General features: G+C 44.4%; 1 protein-coding gene across 9 annotated transcripts in view; it reads left to right on the plus strand.

Moving 5' to 3' along the window:
* IQSEC3 (IQ motif and Sec7 domain ArfGEF 3) overlaps positions 1-14,894 on the plus strand; it is a 150,326-nt gene extending 135,432 nt beyond the window's left edge. For 4 of the 9 annotated variants that reach the window (XM_082240395.1, XM_082240396.1, XM_082240402.1 and 1 more), the window contains 3 exons: positions 773-865; positions 2,160-2,203; positions 4,623-14,894. In XM_082240395.1, coding sequence (XP_082096521.1) covers positions 773-865; positions 2,160-2,203; positions 4,623-5,060 — 575 coding nt within the window. In that variant the 3' untranslated portion in view covers positions 5,061-14,894. Of the gene's footprint in view, positions 1-772; positions 866-2,159; positions 2,204-2,286 lie in introns of all 9 variants that reach the window. The other 5 variants (XM_082240397.1, XM_082240403.1, XM_082240398.1 and 2 more) reach the window with 4 other exon arrangements.
* Positions 14,895-16,610: the final 1,716 nt, after the last annotated feature.

Here is a 16,610-nt window from a genome sequence, read left to right on the forward strand (position 1 = left end):
ACATGAGCTGTTCATGTGCTTTGATTTGTGGAACAACAACAACAACAACAACAACAACAACAACAACAACAACAACATTAAGTGGTCCACTGAGTCCTGAAGTAATTTTCAAGAAGTCTGTAGGGTGGGTGTGGGAGTAGAACCACAGCTCTATAAAGTGCATTCCAAATTTGCCTGATAATTAACTATCTGTCTTGCCTGGATGCACAAAATCCTGCAATGTTCCCCTGTGTACTAGCACTGATTGATACTTCCTACCAGATTCTTCTCTCCCAAAGAACTGCTCCATAGCCAGCTTCCTATAGTGTTTCCCCCTATCCCAAACAGATAGTTAAGGAATGCCCAAATCTGGCTTCAGCTATTCATAGAGGAGCTGATTACAAGCTGTAGGAATGAATAAATGGATAGTGCTACACAGATGAATAGCTGAGAACTCCAGGATGCAGAGCTTCATTGCTTTGCCATTCCATTCAGGCCAAATAAATGTTTTTGAATATGTTCATTGTGCATAATTTTTACTGGTTGTAGAATTTGTGTTTCCTTGGCACAGGATGTAGATTCCAGGGCTAAAATGTTTAATATTTTTAAAGCACAGAATAGACACGTCCGTTGTGTGTGTGCATGCATGAATACACTTTCTCTAACCATTATTTCTCTGCTTGTCTCCTGTTGCTTCCACTTCCATATCTTCCTGTCTTTCTCTCTTTCTGCTCTACTTTTTAGTTCTGTCTCCATTCTCTCTTTAAAAAAATGTTCTTTCCGTGTATCTCAGGGGAGCTGGAGAAGCAACATGGGACAAAGAACCTTTCCTTAAAGTCCAATGGAGCTCAGATGGAAATACAGTCCAAGCAAGGATCTCCAACAGGTTAGTTTGCTTCTCTGGGTTCTTCTTCACTTCCTACCCTGAAGCTTAGCTAATCCTCTGAGACTTGGCATACAGGAATAGGAAGGACAAAATGTCTTCAAGTCTCTTTGAACTTCCAGAATGGATCCTTGAAGCATGCTAAAGTTGTTTGCTTTTTTTTTTTTAATAAGTTATGGTATTTTCCAAAGAATACATTCCATGAGGTCACACTCATTATTTCTCTTGCTATACGTTTCTCCCTAGTCAGTAGTTCTCCAAATCTGAAATCTGGCCTGGAAGATCTTTTAGCTGCCTGTTAGTCTGGAAACTCTGCAGCTATAGACTCCATGCTGATATATGTTGATTGGAAAGAACTGTATACATTGAACTGGAGTTGGCCCAGCAATAGATTGTATAAGCACAGTCTCTGAGATACTCAACTGGGTGGCCCAACATGTTTTTCTACCTGAGCTGGAATAGCAAATAAGAAAATCCAACGTGTGTCTTCCCCTATGACTAAAATTAAAATAATAAGACATTAAACAACTAAACAATTTTCATGACACACCAAACTGGCAGCCTGAGGTGGCTATCTCTTTGTGCCTAATGGCAGGGACAGGCTAGTCACACAAGTCTAACTTCTGGTTTCATTATGCTGAAATGGCCAAAGTGAGTTATGTGACTCTTGTTCAGGAAGGAGCAAAGAAGGGAAAATGTTTGTTGTATGAGAGCTATAGGGATAAATGCCTCTTCTGGTCCTTCTTGTGGTGCCACAAGCTTGGATGAAACTAAGCAGATGAGCGTGGGGCAAAAAATGTGAAGACATTTCAACAGTGTGGTAGCATTTTTCCAGAATGAGATTTCAGTTTTGGTACCCATCCTTCCACTCAGTAGCTAGCTGGGAGAGGAAAGACAGACAGATGCAGAATGTATAGGATATTGAACAGTGTTCAAGAATGTTTTGGGTTTAGAAACTGCTGACCTAAGCAACTCATTTGCCTGATGCCATCTTTGCGCTCTTTTTGGTGTCAGGAGAAGAGCCTTTTGTTCATCTAGACCTTCTAAAAAACTTGTGCAGTCTGGACCTCTCAGTTCTAAAATCTGTACTTTAATTGTGGGGTTAGATTTTTGTTTCCTTGCAGTATTTATGCTACTTTTGATTTGTTTCATTAATTTTAAATTGTTTTTACGCTTATTAATGGTAAACCATCCAGAGAACTTTATGTTATTGGGCAACATGCAAGCATTGTTAATAAATAAGTAAATAAATATTGCATTTCATCACTGAGGAAGGGGGTCTCTTTTATTTTCAAAGCCAAAAGAGATTTGGGAGAGAAGGTTCCGGACAGCACAGTGGAGGTAAGTAGAACACACAGCAGCTGAGGTAAGTAATTCTCCCTCAGTTCAGCTCTTCTTACATTCTCTGTTGTTTCTTTTCTCAGGTTTTAATCAATGCCTCCCCTGCCAGACTGACAATTTTACCAATTTCCAGAGATACAATAAAAAGTTACTGCTAGGACGGGTAATACAACTTTCAAATCCAGATTAAACTTCAAAGCATTTTTTTTCAAGCCGTTTCAGTAACTGTTAACACATCCTTCATGGAGCGAGCGCCCGAACTCTGGAGACTAACCTGCTCCTTCCTCATCCCCACCCAACACACTTTCAGGAGAAATCAGAGACACAGCTGAGGTGAACTCTGCTGGCAGGCCACCGCCATCGCAGGACCCCCCGCTAAAACTCACTGCTATGACCTTTCCCTCATAGCTTCTTCTGCCCTAGACACTGGGCCCTCGTCACAGGCTTCATATATTGAAAGCATAGACCAAACATTTCCCATATTCACTGGGACTCTTCTTAGGTTGAAAGCTTAGGCCAATCATTTCCAAATTTGGGGAGGGTTGTTGGAGGAACTTTCTTACCTGTCCTTATTTGGGAGCAAGGACTCTGTTGTAGGAGTCTTCCTGTGGATCTCAGCTCACCAAGAAAGCTGTCACCTGGGAGAGATATCAAGAATATTTCGTTTGCCCCAGCTTTGTCCTTTCCCAAGCCTCTTTCACCAAGCAGATAGCTCCATCTCCCTGCAAATGTTACTTGCCATAGGGGCAGGAGCTGCAGTTCTTCTCAAACAAGCATTTCCTCAATCAGCCTCCATTTCCAGCTCCAACTCCTCTTTCTTGCGGATTAGGCCTCTTTCCACAGAGGCCATTTTACACCCATGCCCCAGCTTTCTGTTCCACGGCCTGGGAAAAACCCAGCTGCCACAGGCATAATTCCTCAGACCCAGTTCATGCTGGTTTCATAAACCCTATTTCATTACCCTGATGACATTCCTGCTGCTGGGGAGGAGGGACGGGCATCTCCACGGCCTCATACACAGCTGTTGGGCCTGCAAACATTTCTCCAGGAAGGGTTTTCAGTTCAGGGATATAAAATTCCAAGGAGACAGTTCACAAATATATGTTCCTTCAGGTGATTCCAGAATCAGGCAGACAGGGCCCCAGATCTGTCCATCATGGAAGAGACCCTTCTCTTCCCATTCCTAGTTTCCTCCTCCTCCTCTCCTGGGGAGCTGTGTCCTTCTGAAACTCTTTATTCTAGGAGTTCTCCCCCTTGTACCATAAATAGCCCTTTCCACAGGGAGCCCAATTCCAGCCTAGTTCCTGCTTTCAGTCTAATGTTGGGAAACCCTGTGGGCTTTCTCTTCAAAGACACTTCAAGCCCTTCTTCCTCCCCTCTCCCTCTTCTTCCTCCTCTGCAGAAGTGAGCATCTCCATTTTCTCTGAGACTACCTGATCTGCTGCCATTCCATCAGATTTCTTTTCTTTTCTTTTTTTAACCATTGTACAAGCTAGATGGGTACTTTTTTCCTTTTCCTTTTTGGCGTGTGTAAAACCATTTCCTTTCACTTGCAAACCATCGAGTGGATCAGAGCGAGCTGCAAATTTGCTGAAATATGTCAGATTTCTGCTTTTTCTCTCTCTCGTCCCTGTTCCTTTTTTTAATTTTCTCCTTTTGTAAACAGATTAGTGAGTTATGTGTGCACCTTCCTGCTTGGAAAGACAGGAGCTGGGAAGAGCTCAAGTCTTTCTCTGAGCATCAGCAAATCTCATTTTTTTTCCTCCTTGCAAAGATGTGCAACCTCAATTATCCTCCCCGCTTTCTGCCTCGTTGGCCCATGGATTGCATGATGATTCAGGGTTTCGTAGGAACTCTGCTTGCAGAACAGAGCTCAGTCAAAGAGGGAACTTTATAACTACAAAGCAAAAATAAGAGAGTCCTTACCTCCAATTGCTTTCTTTCTCTTAAGTACCATAACAACAGGAAAAAAGGGGAAAGGGGGTGTAATTGACAAAAAGAATAACCTAAGCAATAAGGCTGTTCTTCCTGGAATAAGAGGCAGTTGGGGCCAGGCCATTAGCAGCCTTCATTTTGTAAAGTTAAAATCTCTCCCTGACCTGCTCAAAGTGCCACAATTTGATTGCATTTGCTCAATCTGGATAGTTGAGGTTGTGCCGTATGTGGAAACAGCATCACCGCCTTTGCTGTAATGGGGATCTTTATTTTCTAGAAGGAACTTTTCAGGGGCTGTGCTTGTGGGGAGGTGGGAAAGAGGGGTGGAAGGAGGACCACGTTGGGGGAGGAGGAGATTCAGGGCTGTGGTTTGTGGGGGGGGGAGGTCCATTGATGGAGGGTGGTTGGGTAAAGGGCAGCCCATAGCAGGAGATGGGAAGAAGTCTTGTAACATTTAATGCTTCTTTGACTGTTTCTAAACTAGGTGTCAATTCACAACAGGCTTCAAACGTACCAGCACAACTCTGTCCCGGGGCTCGAGAGTGGAATGCAGCCCAACATGCATCCTAACATGCCGCGGGAGAGGCTGGAGACAGCATTGGTGCCCTCTTACCCTGCCTCGGCAGGGACACTTGTACAGTGCCAGCAGATTGTCAAAGTTATAGTCTTGGACAAGCCGTGCCTCGCTCGCATGGAGCCGGCCCTCAACCAGACTCTGACACGCTACGTGTCCTCTGATTCCTGCAGCTCCACCCCTTTGCGCGGTCTAGGCAGCGGGCTCCAAGGGACTCCAGTGAAAATCATCCATCAGCCCCCGCTTCCGCCGCCGCCACCGCCCTACAACCACCCGCACCAGACCTGTCCCCCCAGCTCCTTGCTTCAGAGGCGCCGGTATTCCAGCGGCTCACGCAGTCTAGTGTAGCAGCTCCACCAGCACTAGCCAAACAGCACAGACTTAACCATGGGACCCTTTTTCGGTCTTCAAAGAAAAATCTAGTTTGTGATTTATTTTTTAGTAAAACTGAAAAAAAAACACGAGAGAGGGGGTCGGGGAAAGGCATGCGAGAAAAGCAAATGATAATAATGAAGGATAAGTAAATGACAGGTTGTGCAACAAACACGCCGTTATGGGACTAAAGTTGGTTATCGTATCTCCTGGAATGATTGGTTCTGTTTGTGAGGGGCTAACCTGTGGAAACTGCCTGAGAGTGTCTGAAGATGTTTCCTGACCAGCCTTCCATCCATTCAGCCATGTACATTTAGCTCCCTTCCAACAAACATGGCGCTGTTCTGCCACTGTTTCTGACAGGCGTTTCTTTGCTCTTTGTTTTCCATTCCATTTCCTGTCTCTCTTTCCTTACCTCTTCAGCTTCTTTGTTTTCTCACCATTCCCAGACCATTACCAGGTTTCTGACCAAAATTGACTTGAGTTCCCTTATGGGGAGAGCACTGACTTTGATAGTCCACCTTGTTGGGGCCGAGGAACCGCTGTGGCTGCTGCCGCCGCCACCACTGCAGCTTGCTAAACTGGAGCTGAAAACTTGTGCCACTCATCACACTTTCTTCTCATTGCCTTTTGGGGCTGTCTTGTTCTCTCACAGCAAGCTGGTTGGAAGAGGAAAGCCAGAGAGAGAGAAAGAGAGGAAGGGAAAGTGGAATTTGGAGACTGTTGTTCCCCACCCACCTCATGCTACAGCTGAACACAAAGATGGCCTCACTTTGGAGATTAAAAAAAAAAACCCTTCTGCATCGTACTCAGAAAACTTTGCTGGATGCCATCAGAAATGCACCACTTGTAAATACACATCTTTATGGTTTGATGCGTATGAACCCTGCTTACTAAAGGAAGACCTGGGCAGCTCTGGGGAGGTTTGGGTGAAGGCAGAGAATAGATCTTGAAATCTTCCTGACATGGCCAGTTTCTCAGATTGATCATCTTGACAGGCTGAGCCTTCTGCACATTTTTTTAAAAAAAATTATGTGTGTGTTTAGTTATTTACTGTATTTATGTCCTGCTTTGCAGCCTGTAGCAGGTCCGTGAGGTATCTCACAAAACAGAACAGGGTTAATTTGGCAAAAGGAAGGCTATCCCCACCCCTCAGAAATTCCCACCACAACCCCCCTTTATAGGCTCTCCACTAACGTTTGTGCTTCCTTCACACAGAATCTGTATCTTTGGTGCACAAACAATTTACAGAACCTCCAGTGACTTTGGGGTTCGTATGACACCCCCAGGAAAGGAGGGCAAAGAAGCAGGGTAGCAGCTGCATCCATCCCTCTGTCATGCCACGAGTGTCCCTGTTTTAGAGCAGATTCCAGGTTCTCCTCTCCGCTTTCATGTTTCCTTTGGCCTCCCTCTATCTCATACGTTATCCTGAACCAGCAATAGATGTTCATGCAGGCAGGGAAACACATCATACATGTTGAGTCATGCTTTGGACATTTCTGTGTGCTCGAACTTGTGACCTTAACCTGCCTTAGTGTTTCCAGGAAGATGAAACGAAATCCTGTTTGCCGAAATGGTACGGAGGAGAGGCAAGGAGCAACTCATTATCCAAAGCCTCTTTTGTTTTGCTTTTACGAACATGTAAACAAATCATATTGTAGTGAATTAAGGGTTTGTTTATTGCTAATTATTTGTATCCCACCTTTCAGAGCAGGCTCTGATACTGTCTCACTGTAGCCAGCCATGTAAGCACAAACTCATTAACACCAGGTTGGTCCCTTCTTCGCTCTTTCCTCATCTCTCTCCACCCGCCCCAAAATATGGCAAGGTGGGTGGGGAGTCCCAGAGGGAGGAGATGAAAGCAGAGCTCAGCTCCTCGCTGTTTCCAGAGATGCTGACGTGCAGAAAGATGGTATTAAAATGGGCTATGGCTGTATTTTTAGAAAAAATATCTCCCCGCGCGCAAAGATGGGGAGGGGGGAAGTAGTATTAATTAGCTTAAGGGCTTTGCTCTTGCTCACTCGTATTTCCCTGTGAGGCTTAAGAAGATCAACTTTAGGATTTGGAAATAGGGCAGAACAAGTTCTAAGTCTCTTATTTATTTATTTTTAAAGACTGTTTGCGTGTGTGTGTGAGAGAGAGAGAGAGAGAGAGAGCGCACGCTTTGGGTTTTCACTTCTCATGTGAGGCAGAAACACAGGAGTCAGCAGTTTTGGTGGCAAGGCTAGAGCCCTGCTGCAGTGGAGAGGCGCCCATGTAGCGCCATCGAGTTAGAGCTACAGTGCGACGTTATGTCAAGTGGTTGCTTCCAGCACACTTGCTGCTTTGGGCATTATGAGGCTTATTCACATGAGGAGGGCCTGAGGAATAAGGCAATGCCTTCTATACCTGGTTTTATGGCCCAGTGGTGGTTTTTTAACACATCCAGCACATGGCGTGTGGGATGGACACAGGCTTTCAGGCCTCTTCCAGGCTACACCCCCACCTCAGCCTTGGCCCTTCTTCACAGCCTCCTTATGCGTTTCTACCTTGCTGGAATCTGTCCCTGAACTCTAAACAATGCCTCTTGCTTGCCCAGATGTATGGTATAGATGCGGATAGAAATAGGCCTCCCATAGAAAAGTTAGATTTACATGGGTTGCTACACCAGCTTTTGCCTCGGGCCCCAACTACCACTGGCATCTAGTAGGTTGGCCAGAAGGGAATGCATCCTTCAGGATGGAAAAGGTTCCCCGCCACTGACTTAGATCAAAATGTTGTCGCTGAATGGTGCTAAATTTAGTTGCAACTGCATTCATATTCTTTCTGTGTTCGCGCGTGTCTTTAAAATCCCTACGTAAGAAGACCCCTGCTGGGTCAGACCAAAGGCCCACCTAGACTAGCATTCTGTTTCCTCAGTGGCCAAACAAATGCCCATGGAAACTTCCAGAACATGGCTGCCACAGCACTCTTTTGGTCATGTTCTCAAGCAGCTGGTGTTTAGAGGCCTACTGTCTCTGATACCGGAGCGAGTGTATAGTCACCATGATTAGTAGCCTTATCCTCTGTGGATTTGTGTAATCCTCTAAAGCTGTCCAAGTTGGTGGACATCACAACTTCTTGTGGTAGCAGTTCCATTGTTCAGTTATGTACTGTGTGAAGGAGTTTTTCCTTTAGTCTGTCCTGAATCTTGCACCTTTCAGCTTCATTGGATGAGCCAAGGTTGTAGTATTATGAGAGGGAGAGAAGGATTTTCCTTCCTGCCCACTTTCTCTGAACCAAGGCATCTTTCTTGGCTGTGCTTTGTTAAGTTTTCGTTTTCAAGTCAGACCAGCCCAAGATCACTTGCTGCCTGAGGTGCCGAATGCCAAAGTCAAGTCAAGTTATTTTGGTATCTGAGGCAGAAAATCCCACCAGCACCCCTCTCCTTCTCTGGCAATGAGAATTCAGCAGTAATAAATTAAGTAACTAAAGATTTTCTGCTAGAGGTGTGGGAGAAATTCGATTCAGCTTGCATCTAAAGGCAAGCCTACCGAATTCAAACTTTCTGAAGCAATCCAGGAACAGGAACACAGCTGTCCTTCAAACTTCGCACTTATCTGAATTTTGTAATGCAGTTCTCCAGTCAAGTCACGGGTACAAAATTGCATATACTGCATGCATAAAAAATGCATACATTGCAAATTGCTCCAGAAATGCAGAGAATTGATTTTAGGATTGGGAAAATGAGAAACTGCAAGAATCAACTGACAGAGGGATCCATTCCTATTTTTATGGCAGCCAAAAATCAGACCGCCACTCTCAGGTTGCCTAATGAGAGGGCTGTCCCTGTTTAGTATGCCTGCTTTGGCCTTGTTGTCACCCACGTCCTGTTACCTGTGTACACACCTGTGTAGCCCAGGTGTGGCCTCTGAGGCAGGAGACATGAAGTTGCAAAATTAAGAATTAAAGCTGACCTCATACACACCTAAGAAGCTCCCTTCCCACAGTACTGGTAACTTTTAAGGGGAGAGAGAAGAGAAATGGAGGCAATATACAGTGTAATGTGCAATTCAACCTCTTCCCCCTTAATGGAAAGCTTTTTGCCAAGGGGGCAATGATTGAAATGTTTGGGTCCAGACCTTTAACCTGGCTCTCTGTTCAGAGCATCTAGGAATCACTGTCAGTTTCTCTTTTGGCATCTGTTGCAGCCTTGGAAGGCATGTACGTTTCTGCACAGTTCCTTAGTTAAAGCATGGGTGGATCGGTGTTTTTAGATAAATAAATTAAATTTCACTTGACATTTAACACAAATTGGCTACAGAAACCTTGAAGTATTTGATGAAATAATTGTTTTTTGGATGAAATATTTATGGCAGTCTATGAAGTTCCGAGAAGAGAGAGAGATCAGGGTAATTAATAATAGATGTGGGATGATGTGAAGATATGTTTCATAGGACGTACTGCCTCAGATGTCAATCTCTCCCCTTCCTCTATTCTGTTTAATTTCTAACTTGAAAAGTCCTGGAGATTGAGAATGACTGTATTAAAGTATCAGATCATAGGAACATAAGAAACTACCTTATACTGAATCAGACTCTTGTCACACCTAGTTCAGTGCTGACTGCACTGACTGGAATCAACTTTCTTTCTTTCTTCTATTGCCAAATAGAGATAGAATAATTGAATTGTAGAATTGGAAGGAGCCATGGCGGTTATCCAGTCAAACCCAGGAATCTTTCACCCAATGTGGGACTCAAACCCACAACCCTGAGATTAAGAGTCTTGTGCTCTATCGACTGAGCTATCCTGCCTCATTCTCCCCAATCCCAGCTGGCTGCGCTTTGATTGCTTCATTGGCCCTGTGAGCAAATAGTGGGTATTCCTGAGCCTTTGGGGGTGGGGGTGATTTAACAGGTTTAAGGTACCTAAGATTTCCTAAGCACTGTCCATTTATTAAAAGATGGCAGTCCCCAATACAAGATGGAAAAGGCAAAACACATGGGGAGGGAGGGGAAAGCAAGCATTGGGAGCAGCTGCTCCTTCCTGGGATGATGGATGGGACCAGTTTGGTCTCTCCTTTGCCATGACGTTCTTCCTGGGGGGCAAGGTGTGTGTGCAGCCTCCCAGTGGCCCTTGGGGGGCAGGGTCCAGAGTATGAATTCTCTAAAGGTCAGAAACAAATCCATTCACCAGCAGCCCTCTCTGGCATTTTATTCTTATTCCACACACCCACACAGTTCCCTAAACATACAACTTGCTGGGAGCAGGGAGGAGGAAGGAAAAGAGCAGCCAATATTATTTATAAAAAGAAAGTTTCTGGCTAACTGCAATTAAGTACTAAGGCATGGTTACCAGATTTTTTTTCAATGAATCCTGGGACACTTTTTTTTTGAAGCTCAGTAGCAACAGGGAGTCAGTAGTGGGGATGGTGAGGCAAAATACCCTAGGCCCAAGCACACATACATATTGTATAAAGGTGCAAAGACCTTCTTTTGCACCCTGTGAAACATAAATGCGCAGTTTTTTTTAAAACCGGGCAACAGCACTCCACAAGCCCATGACTCCTGAGCCTCCCCCAATCTCCTGCCCCCTTCCTCCTTTGTTTTGACTGATTGGGGCAGGCTCAGGAGTCATGGCAGGTGGCTGTTGCCCAGTTTTCTTAAAAAAGAAACTCTGCACATTTATGTTTCACAGGGTGCAAAAGAAGGGTTTTGCACCTTGCCTGGCAGAGAAACCATGCGCCTTGCACCCCTCCTGGGCAACACCCACCCGTGACTCCTGAGCCTCCCCCGATCTGTCAAAACAAAGGGGGCAGGAGATCTGTACCACCGGACATCATTGGTTTCCCTTCAGCAGTGGCAGCAAGCAGTGAGCAGCTCCTGAAGCCAGCCAGAGCCAACTGCGCTACCAGGCTGGCTCCGGACTGCTGAGGCTGCCACTGCCACGTTTCCCAGGGACAAATTTGCAAATTTGGGGATATTCCGGGGACAGAATTTGTCCGGGCACAGATTTGCAAATCTGGGGACGTCTGGTAACCCTATACTAAGGGCATGTTGGAAACAGACTTTGGTTTTAGTCTTGGCTGGTGTCTCCCCCACCCCCGTTTCTCTCCCACCCCCAAGTTTGATAAGTGTGGGGGAAAGTACAGGCTGGAACCAGAGATGACCAGCCAAAGCAAAATTCAAACGAGAGATTGTAGTTCATAACGGCTAGGGGGTTTCTGAGCAGGGAGGATGCTATTATCCAATCTCCCCTCCTTCCTGAAATTATTCTCGGTCCCTAATTGCTAGTATTATTATTTCACAAATTTCAAGTATGTTCTAGGGCTTGGGGTCCTGAGTCAAGTTAAACCCATGAAAAATGAGTGTATAAAGGCTACTATGAGCTCAGCACCATATGTAGCTCAAGTTATTGAACCAGAAAATGTTGCCTCCATTTACAAGGGTTGGGCCTTGATTTCTGTACAATTGTTTGGAGTTTTTTTCTATGTGAAATGCTTGGATACTAAATCACTCGAATTTGGAGCACTGAAGGCAGAATATCAGTGCTTGTGAACCAAAGAACCATAATGAGTAACCATGTGGAATGCCTATCTCTACTTATTCTAAATGGTTGCCAGATACTTTCTGTTATAACTAACTGTGTTTAGTTGTATATGCATATTTTACAGGCCATTCTTAAATCTTGAGCATATCTGGGTCGACCTAACTTAGCCTTCCCCAACCTCATGTCCTCTAGATATTTGACTATAGCTCCCATAATTCCTGATCATTGGCCATGATGCCTGCAGCCAATGGAAGTGGTAATCCAAAATTACAATCCAAAATGTGGGGGGGGGGCACCAGGTTGGGGGAGGCTAGCCTAGGCAGATATTAGTCATAGCCATTAGAGAAAATGGCAGCCATAATATAGGCAAGTGTGTGTTTTAGTGTTTTGCTGAGCAGTTCTTGAAGCTAGCTCATCTTAATTTTCCCTGGGTGAAACCAAAGACACATTGTTTCCAGTTACGCTCAGTGTACACCCCAGGTCAGCCTTCCATACCCTGGTACCCTCCAGATTTTGTGTATCACAACTCCCATGATCCCTGGCAATTGGACATGTTGATGGGAATGGGAGTCCAGCAATATCTGGAGGGCTTCAGGCTCGAAAAGACGGCCTTTGCATGAGTTTCTAGATTACTGTGGCCACACCTACATGTCTTCATGTTTCAGGACTGTGTCATATGGAAGTGTGTGGTTTAGGAAAGTCATGAGATACAGTACTGATAAAGAGAATCAGGCATATCCCATCACCTTCAAAACTGAGGTCTAGTAGTTCCATACTTACACTGGGAGTTTCTTGAGGACGACACACAAATATTTAATTGGAAGTCCATGTTAATTAAAGTCTGTGTTTAAAAGGCCACAATTGCCTGGTTGGTTAGCTATTAGAAAATGTTCACACCAATGCCCTCCCAGATACACAACTGCAGTCTGTCTAATCTCTAGTGTTGTGTGCAGTTAGGGAGATGGGAGTTTAAAACATATTAAATGAGTGGTGGATTTCGGAACCTGATGTGCCACTTGCTATGTGTGATGATGTTGCCCAAAGCAATTCACAGACTTAGGCGATGGCGTTTTTTCCAGTGGTGAGAACAGCAGGGATCTTTTGTGGTCACAAGTTTAAGCATGGAGCTTTGCTTGAAGAAAGTCTGCAAGGCATGCCACATTGCTGACAGCTGCCGCTGCCTTTGGTTTATCCTGTATTTTAAAAAGAGAAGCAAACAGTTGTCTAGAGAAATAGTCAAGCTGGGATGGTTTGCATCCATGCAACACTATGGAGGTAAGCATGGAATAATCACCCACTAAGGCTAGAAGATGGTCATGCATTCTATAAATTAAAGACCTGTAAGATCCATCTCATCGTATTCTTAGGCCATAACACAGCACAAGGTTATACACACACTAATTTCAGCAGGATGTAAGTTCATATATTTCATATATTTATGGATTATGATCTTTGTGTACAAGTCACTCTTGAACACTTCCATCCCAATTAAGTAGCTTCCTAGCCTTAATTTAGGAATTGGCTACAGTAGATTAATAAGCATTTCCAAAGAAGGACACTCTAGAACAGCCTTCAAGAACCCCGTGCCCTCCAGATGTTCTGGACTACAACTCCCAACGGCCAGCCAGCAAGGCCCAAATGAAGGATATTCTACAGCCTTCACCAACCAACCTAATATATTTCAGATGTTTTGTACTACTACACCGGTCAGTACAGCTATGCTTGCTGGTGCTGATGGGAGTTGTAGTCCAAAACACACAAAGTTAGCAGGGATGGAAAACTTCCAGACCTCCAGATGTTATTAGATTACAACTCCCTTCATCCTTCACCATTGGGGCTCATGGGAGTTGGAGTCCAGCCAGAACTGGAGAGCTGCAAATTTCCCATCCCCATTGAAGAGCTACAACACCTGAAATAAGGAATGCCTATTAAGTAATGAGAGCTGGAGAAGAGTTGCAATAACATGCGCCTTTTGCATAACTTTTAACATAAAGGATGTCAGTTCTACACTACAGAGTTAACCTGATTTAACATTAAATTCCTCTTCCTGGGCACTGATAGTCTATAAAGTGTGTGTGTGTGTGTGTGTGTGTGTGTGTGTAAGGGGCACCATTTCTGGGTCTCTGGGAAAGGCCTTGATGGGTAAAGTCTGCAGTGTAGATAGGCTTCTAGGATTATTGCAGTGGATATGTGAGTGAGTGATCCATCTGGCTCACTATTGTTAGTCACAAATGTAGAAGGACCTCCAGCGTCTTGGATAGGCAATTCCTCCCCATCTTCTCCATGTGATATTGTTTAATCAGCGAAGCTGCCAATAGTGTCTGGAGAATCAATGTAGGGCAAAGGCTCAATTACTTTTTCCTCCCCTATTTGAAATGTAAAATAAATCATGATTTGAGCCATTACTTCCTGTCTATTACAGTGTAGTATCTTGTAGGACATATTTTAAAAATGCATTTTCACCTTGTTTCCCCCACCACCACCTCTTTTCAGCTCCTAAAGATATGTGTGTGTGCGTTTAGGCTTCAAACTGGAACAGAAACATCATAGTTTTTTCTCCTCAAAGAAAGCAGTATTAGTCACTAATGGCACTAACAGCTTCCACTCCACAGCTGTGTTATTATAGGGACCGGTGTGTTCTTTTGTAGCCTAACCTTCTTATAACCATCACATAATACGGTTGGCTTTGACGCAGCACTTCTTGGGAATTTAGGGGATATCTGAAACAATCAGTGTCCCTTGGATCTCTGGATTTGATGCCTGCCAGGAAGATTCTGCCTTTAAAATAAAAATAGAAGCAGCAGTTTGTGGGGTAGGAGAGGATTTTCAACATGTTGCTCTGCCAGGCCTACATAGTATATTCCATCTTCTGTGAACCCACTAACAAGGCCAGACTAGAACTGTTGATAGTAGTTCTTGAGTGATGTCTGTTACACTCTAGTGGCTGCTAAGCCCATTGTCTCTTCACTGCTCCATGGTTCAGAAGCTTTAAAGATCTTTCTGTTTTTGTTCCTTTCCTCTCCACTCAGTTGTCACTTGGCACATCCCACCAAATCTTTCTTTCTGTTCTCCAAGCAAGAAAACAAATGTTACTTACCTGTGTGCGTAGGCTATTCGAGAGCACCTGTCTGTCCGTCTGTCTGTACCTGTTTCCTGCTGTACAAGAGAAGCTTCCTTTGGGAACAGCGGTGTGCTCACATCTAGCAAAGACTCCAAATGGCTAATATTTTGTAACAGAAATAGACAAGATGTATTTTATCTGTTCAATTAATAGAGTTTTAGAAATTATATTGAGATATGTCACTTGTGCAAATCTGTCTTCTTTGCCTCCGTCGTGTCCTGTGCCCCCTCCTTCCCCAACACTATTGAGTGCACATGGGCTGGGGGGCTTACTTTGAGTAACAAATCTTCGGTGGCACGAGGATTTCGGTGCCCAAAAGGTGGTGGTCTCTCTCTCAGTTTGGACAACGCTGATCACCCTGCTGGAAGCAGTGTGTGGAAGGGTGTTCTTGAAACATGTCCCCTCCTGCCCCGCTCCCACCCCATGAGTTATCATGACGGACACAGCCATACAATTAAAATGGTTACCGGGACAGTAGACCAGCTCCAGCTGTGAAAAGTGCATCATTATTTGCAAGTGATCTCTCAGCACACTGAACTTTACGGATTGGATTCCCTTCCGGAATAATACCTTTTTTCAGCCGTAGGCTTGACATTTACCAAACCCTCTAAAAGGAGTCTTTTAACACATGGACATGATCCATCGGATTGTGGATACACCTGTGAAAATGCCCTTAAAATAAAATCTAGAACTCTGGATGGAGTCGTCTCCACCAAAGCCCACCCACCCAATCTCTTCAGTGAGAGCGAAGAGAAAAATCAAAGGATTCATTAAACTCTGCAGAGGCAGAGGATGTGACGGATCCCTCCTCTTATTTATGCACCTCAGCTGCTCATTCCCCTGTACTAGAGGGGAAGATCATAGAGGGCTTGTGCTCTTACACAGTTTCTATTCAAAGAATTGTGTTTGACAGCTACCTAGTGGCTTGTGCCCTGTGGTCTGAATATGAAAATCCACATGGCATGTGCATTGGTTTCTTTAGAAAGACGGTCCAGGTATCCTTTCACAGCGAGCTTTGTTTGCATTTGTTTGCCTTTGCTTTCCTTTGAATGCAGTTCTTCTCTTAATGTTAACACATTGGCAAACATTTATGTACCAGCTGCGCCTCCCTTTCAAGTCACCAGCGGATGAATCCAGTCAATGGGAGTCCCTCGGTTTCAGGGAAATTGTGAGGGTAAACATGAAGGAGCTCTTTACAAATAATTCTATGGGCAGCTTCATTATTATCATTCCCTGAAGCTCCATAATGCACTTGATTAACGTAATGTGTTGCACAACCTGAAATCTATCTGCCAATTAGTCACAAGCATTGCAGAACATCTATAGACAGTTTACAGTGCGATCCTATATATGTCCACTCAGAAGAAAATCACGCTGTATTAAACTTACTTCCAAGTAAGTGTGTATAAGGACTGCAGCCTTAACCACCTTCCGGTGATGATGGACACAGTTCCCACCCCCACCCCCCACCAATGTACACTCATGTAGGTGAAATGTCATGGTCCCAGTTCAGAACAGGGACAGATGCACTTATGTTCCATTGAAATCAATGGGACAAAGTAGTTACAACTAGTTTTCACCATTCATTTCAGTAACCCTTAAGTTAGCTGCAGCTAATCTGGCTCTCTGATTCATTGTTGCCATTTTCATTATTTAATTATTATTAATTCAATTTCTCACCTGCCCTTCACCATGAGGTTTCAAGGGCAGGATACAACTGTTTTAAAAACAGTCAAAAGGGATCACGTATATATTGGGTGTCAAAGGCCAGGATTAAGAGCTGTGTGGACTGCAGCACAATTCACACATGGCTCTTGACGCATGGCTCTTGGACCAGGCAAATTTCTACTATTTTCAGTGGGACTTACATGCCAGTGGGTAAAAGGTAAAGGTAAAGG

The sequence above is a fragment of the Podarcis vaucheri genome, assembly GCF_965113315.1.
Source record: "Podarcis vaucheri genome assembly, chromosome: 10".
Taxonomy (NCBI): Eukaryota; Metazoa; Chordata; class Lepidosauria; order Squamata; family Lacertidae; genus Podarcis; species Podarcis vaucheri.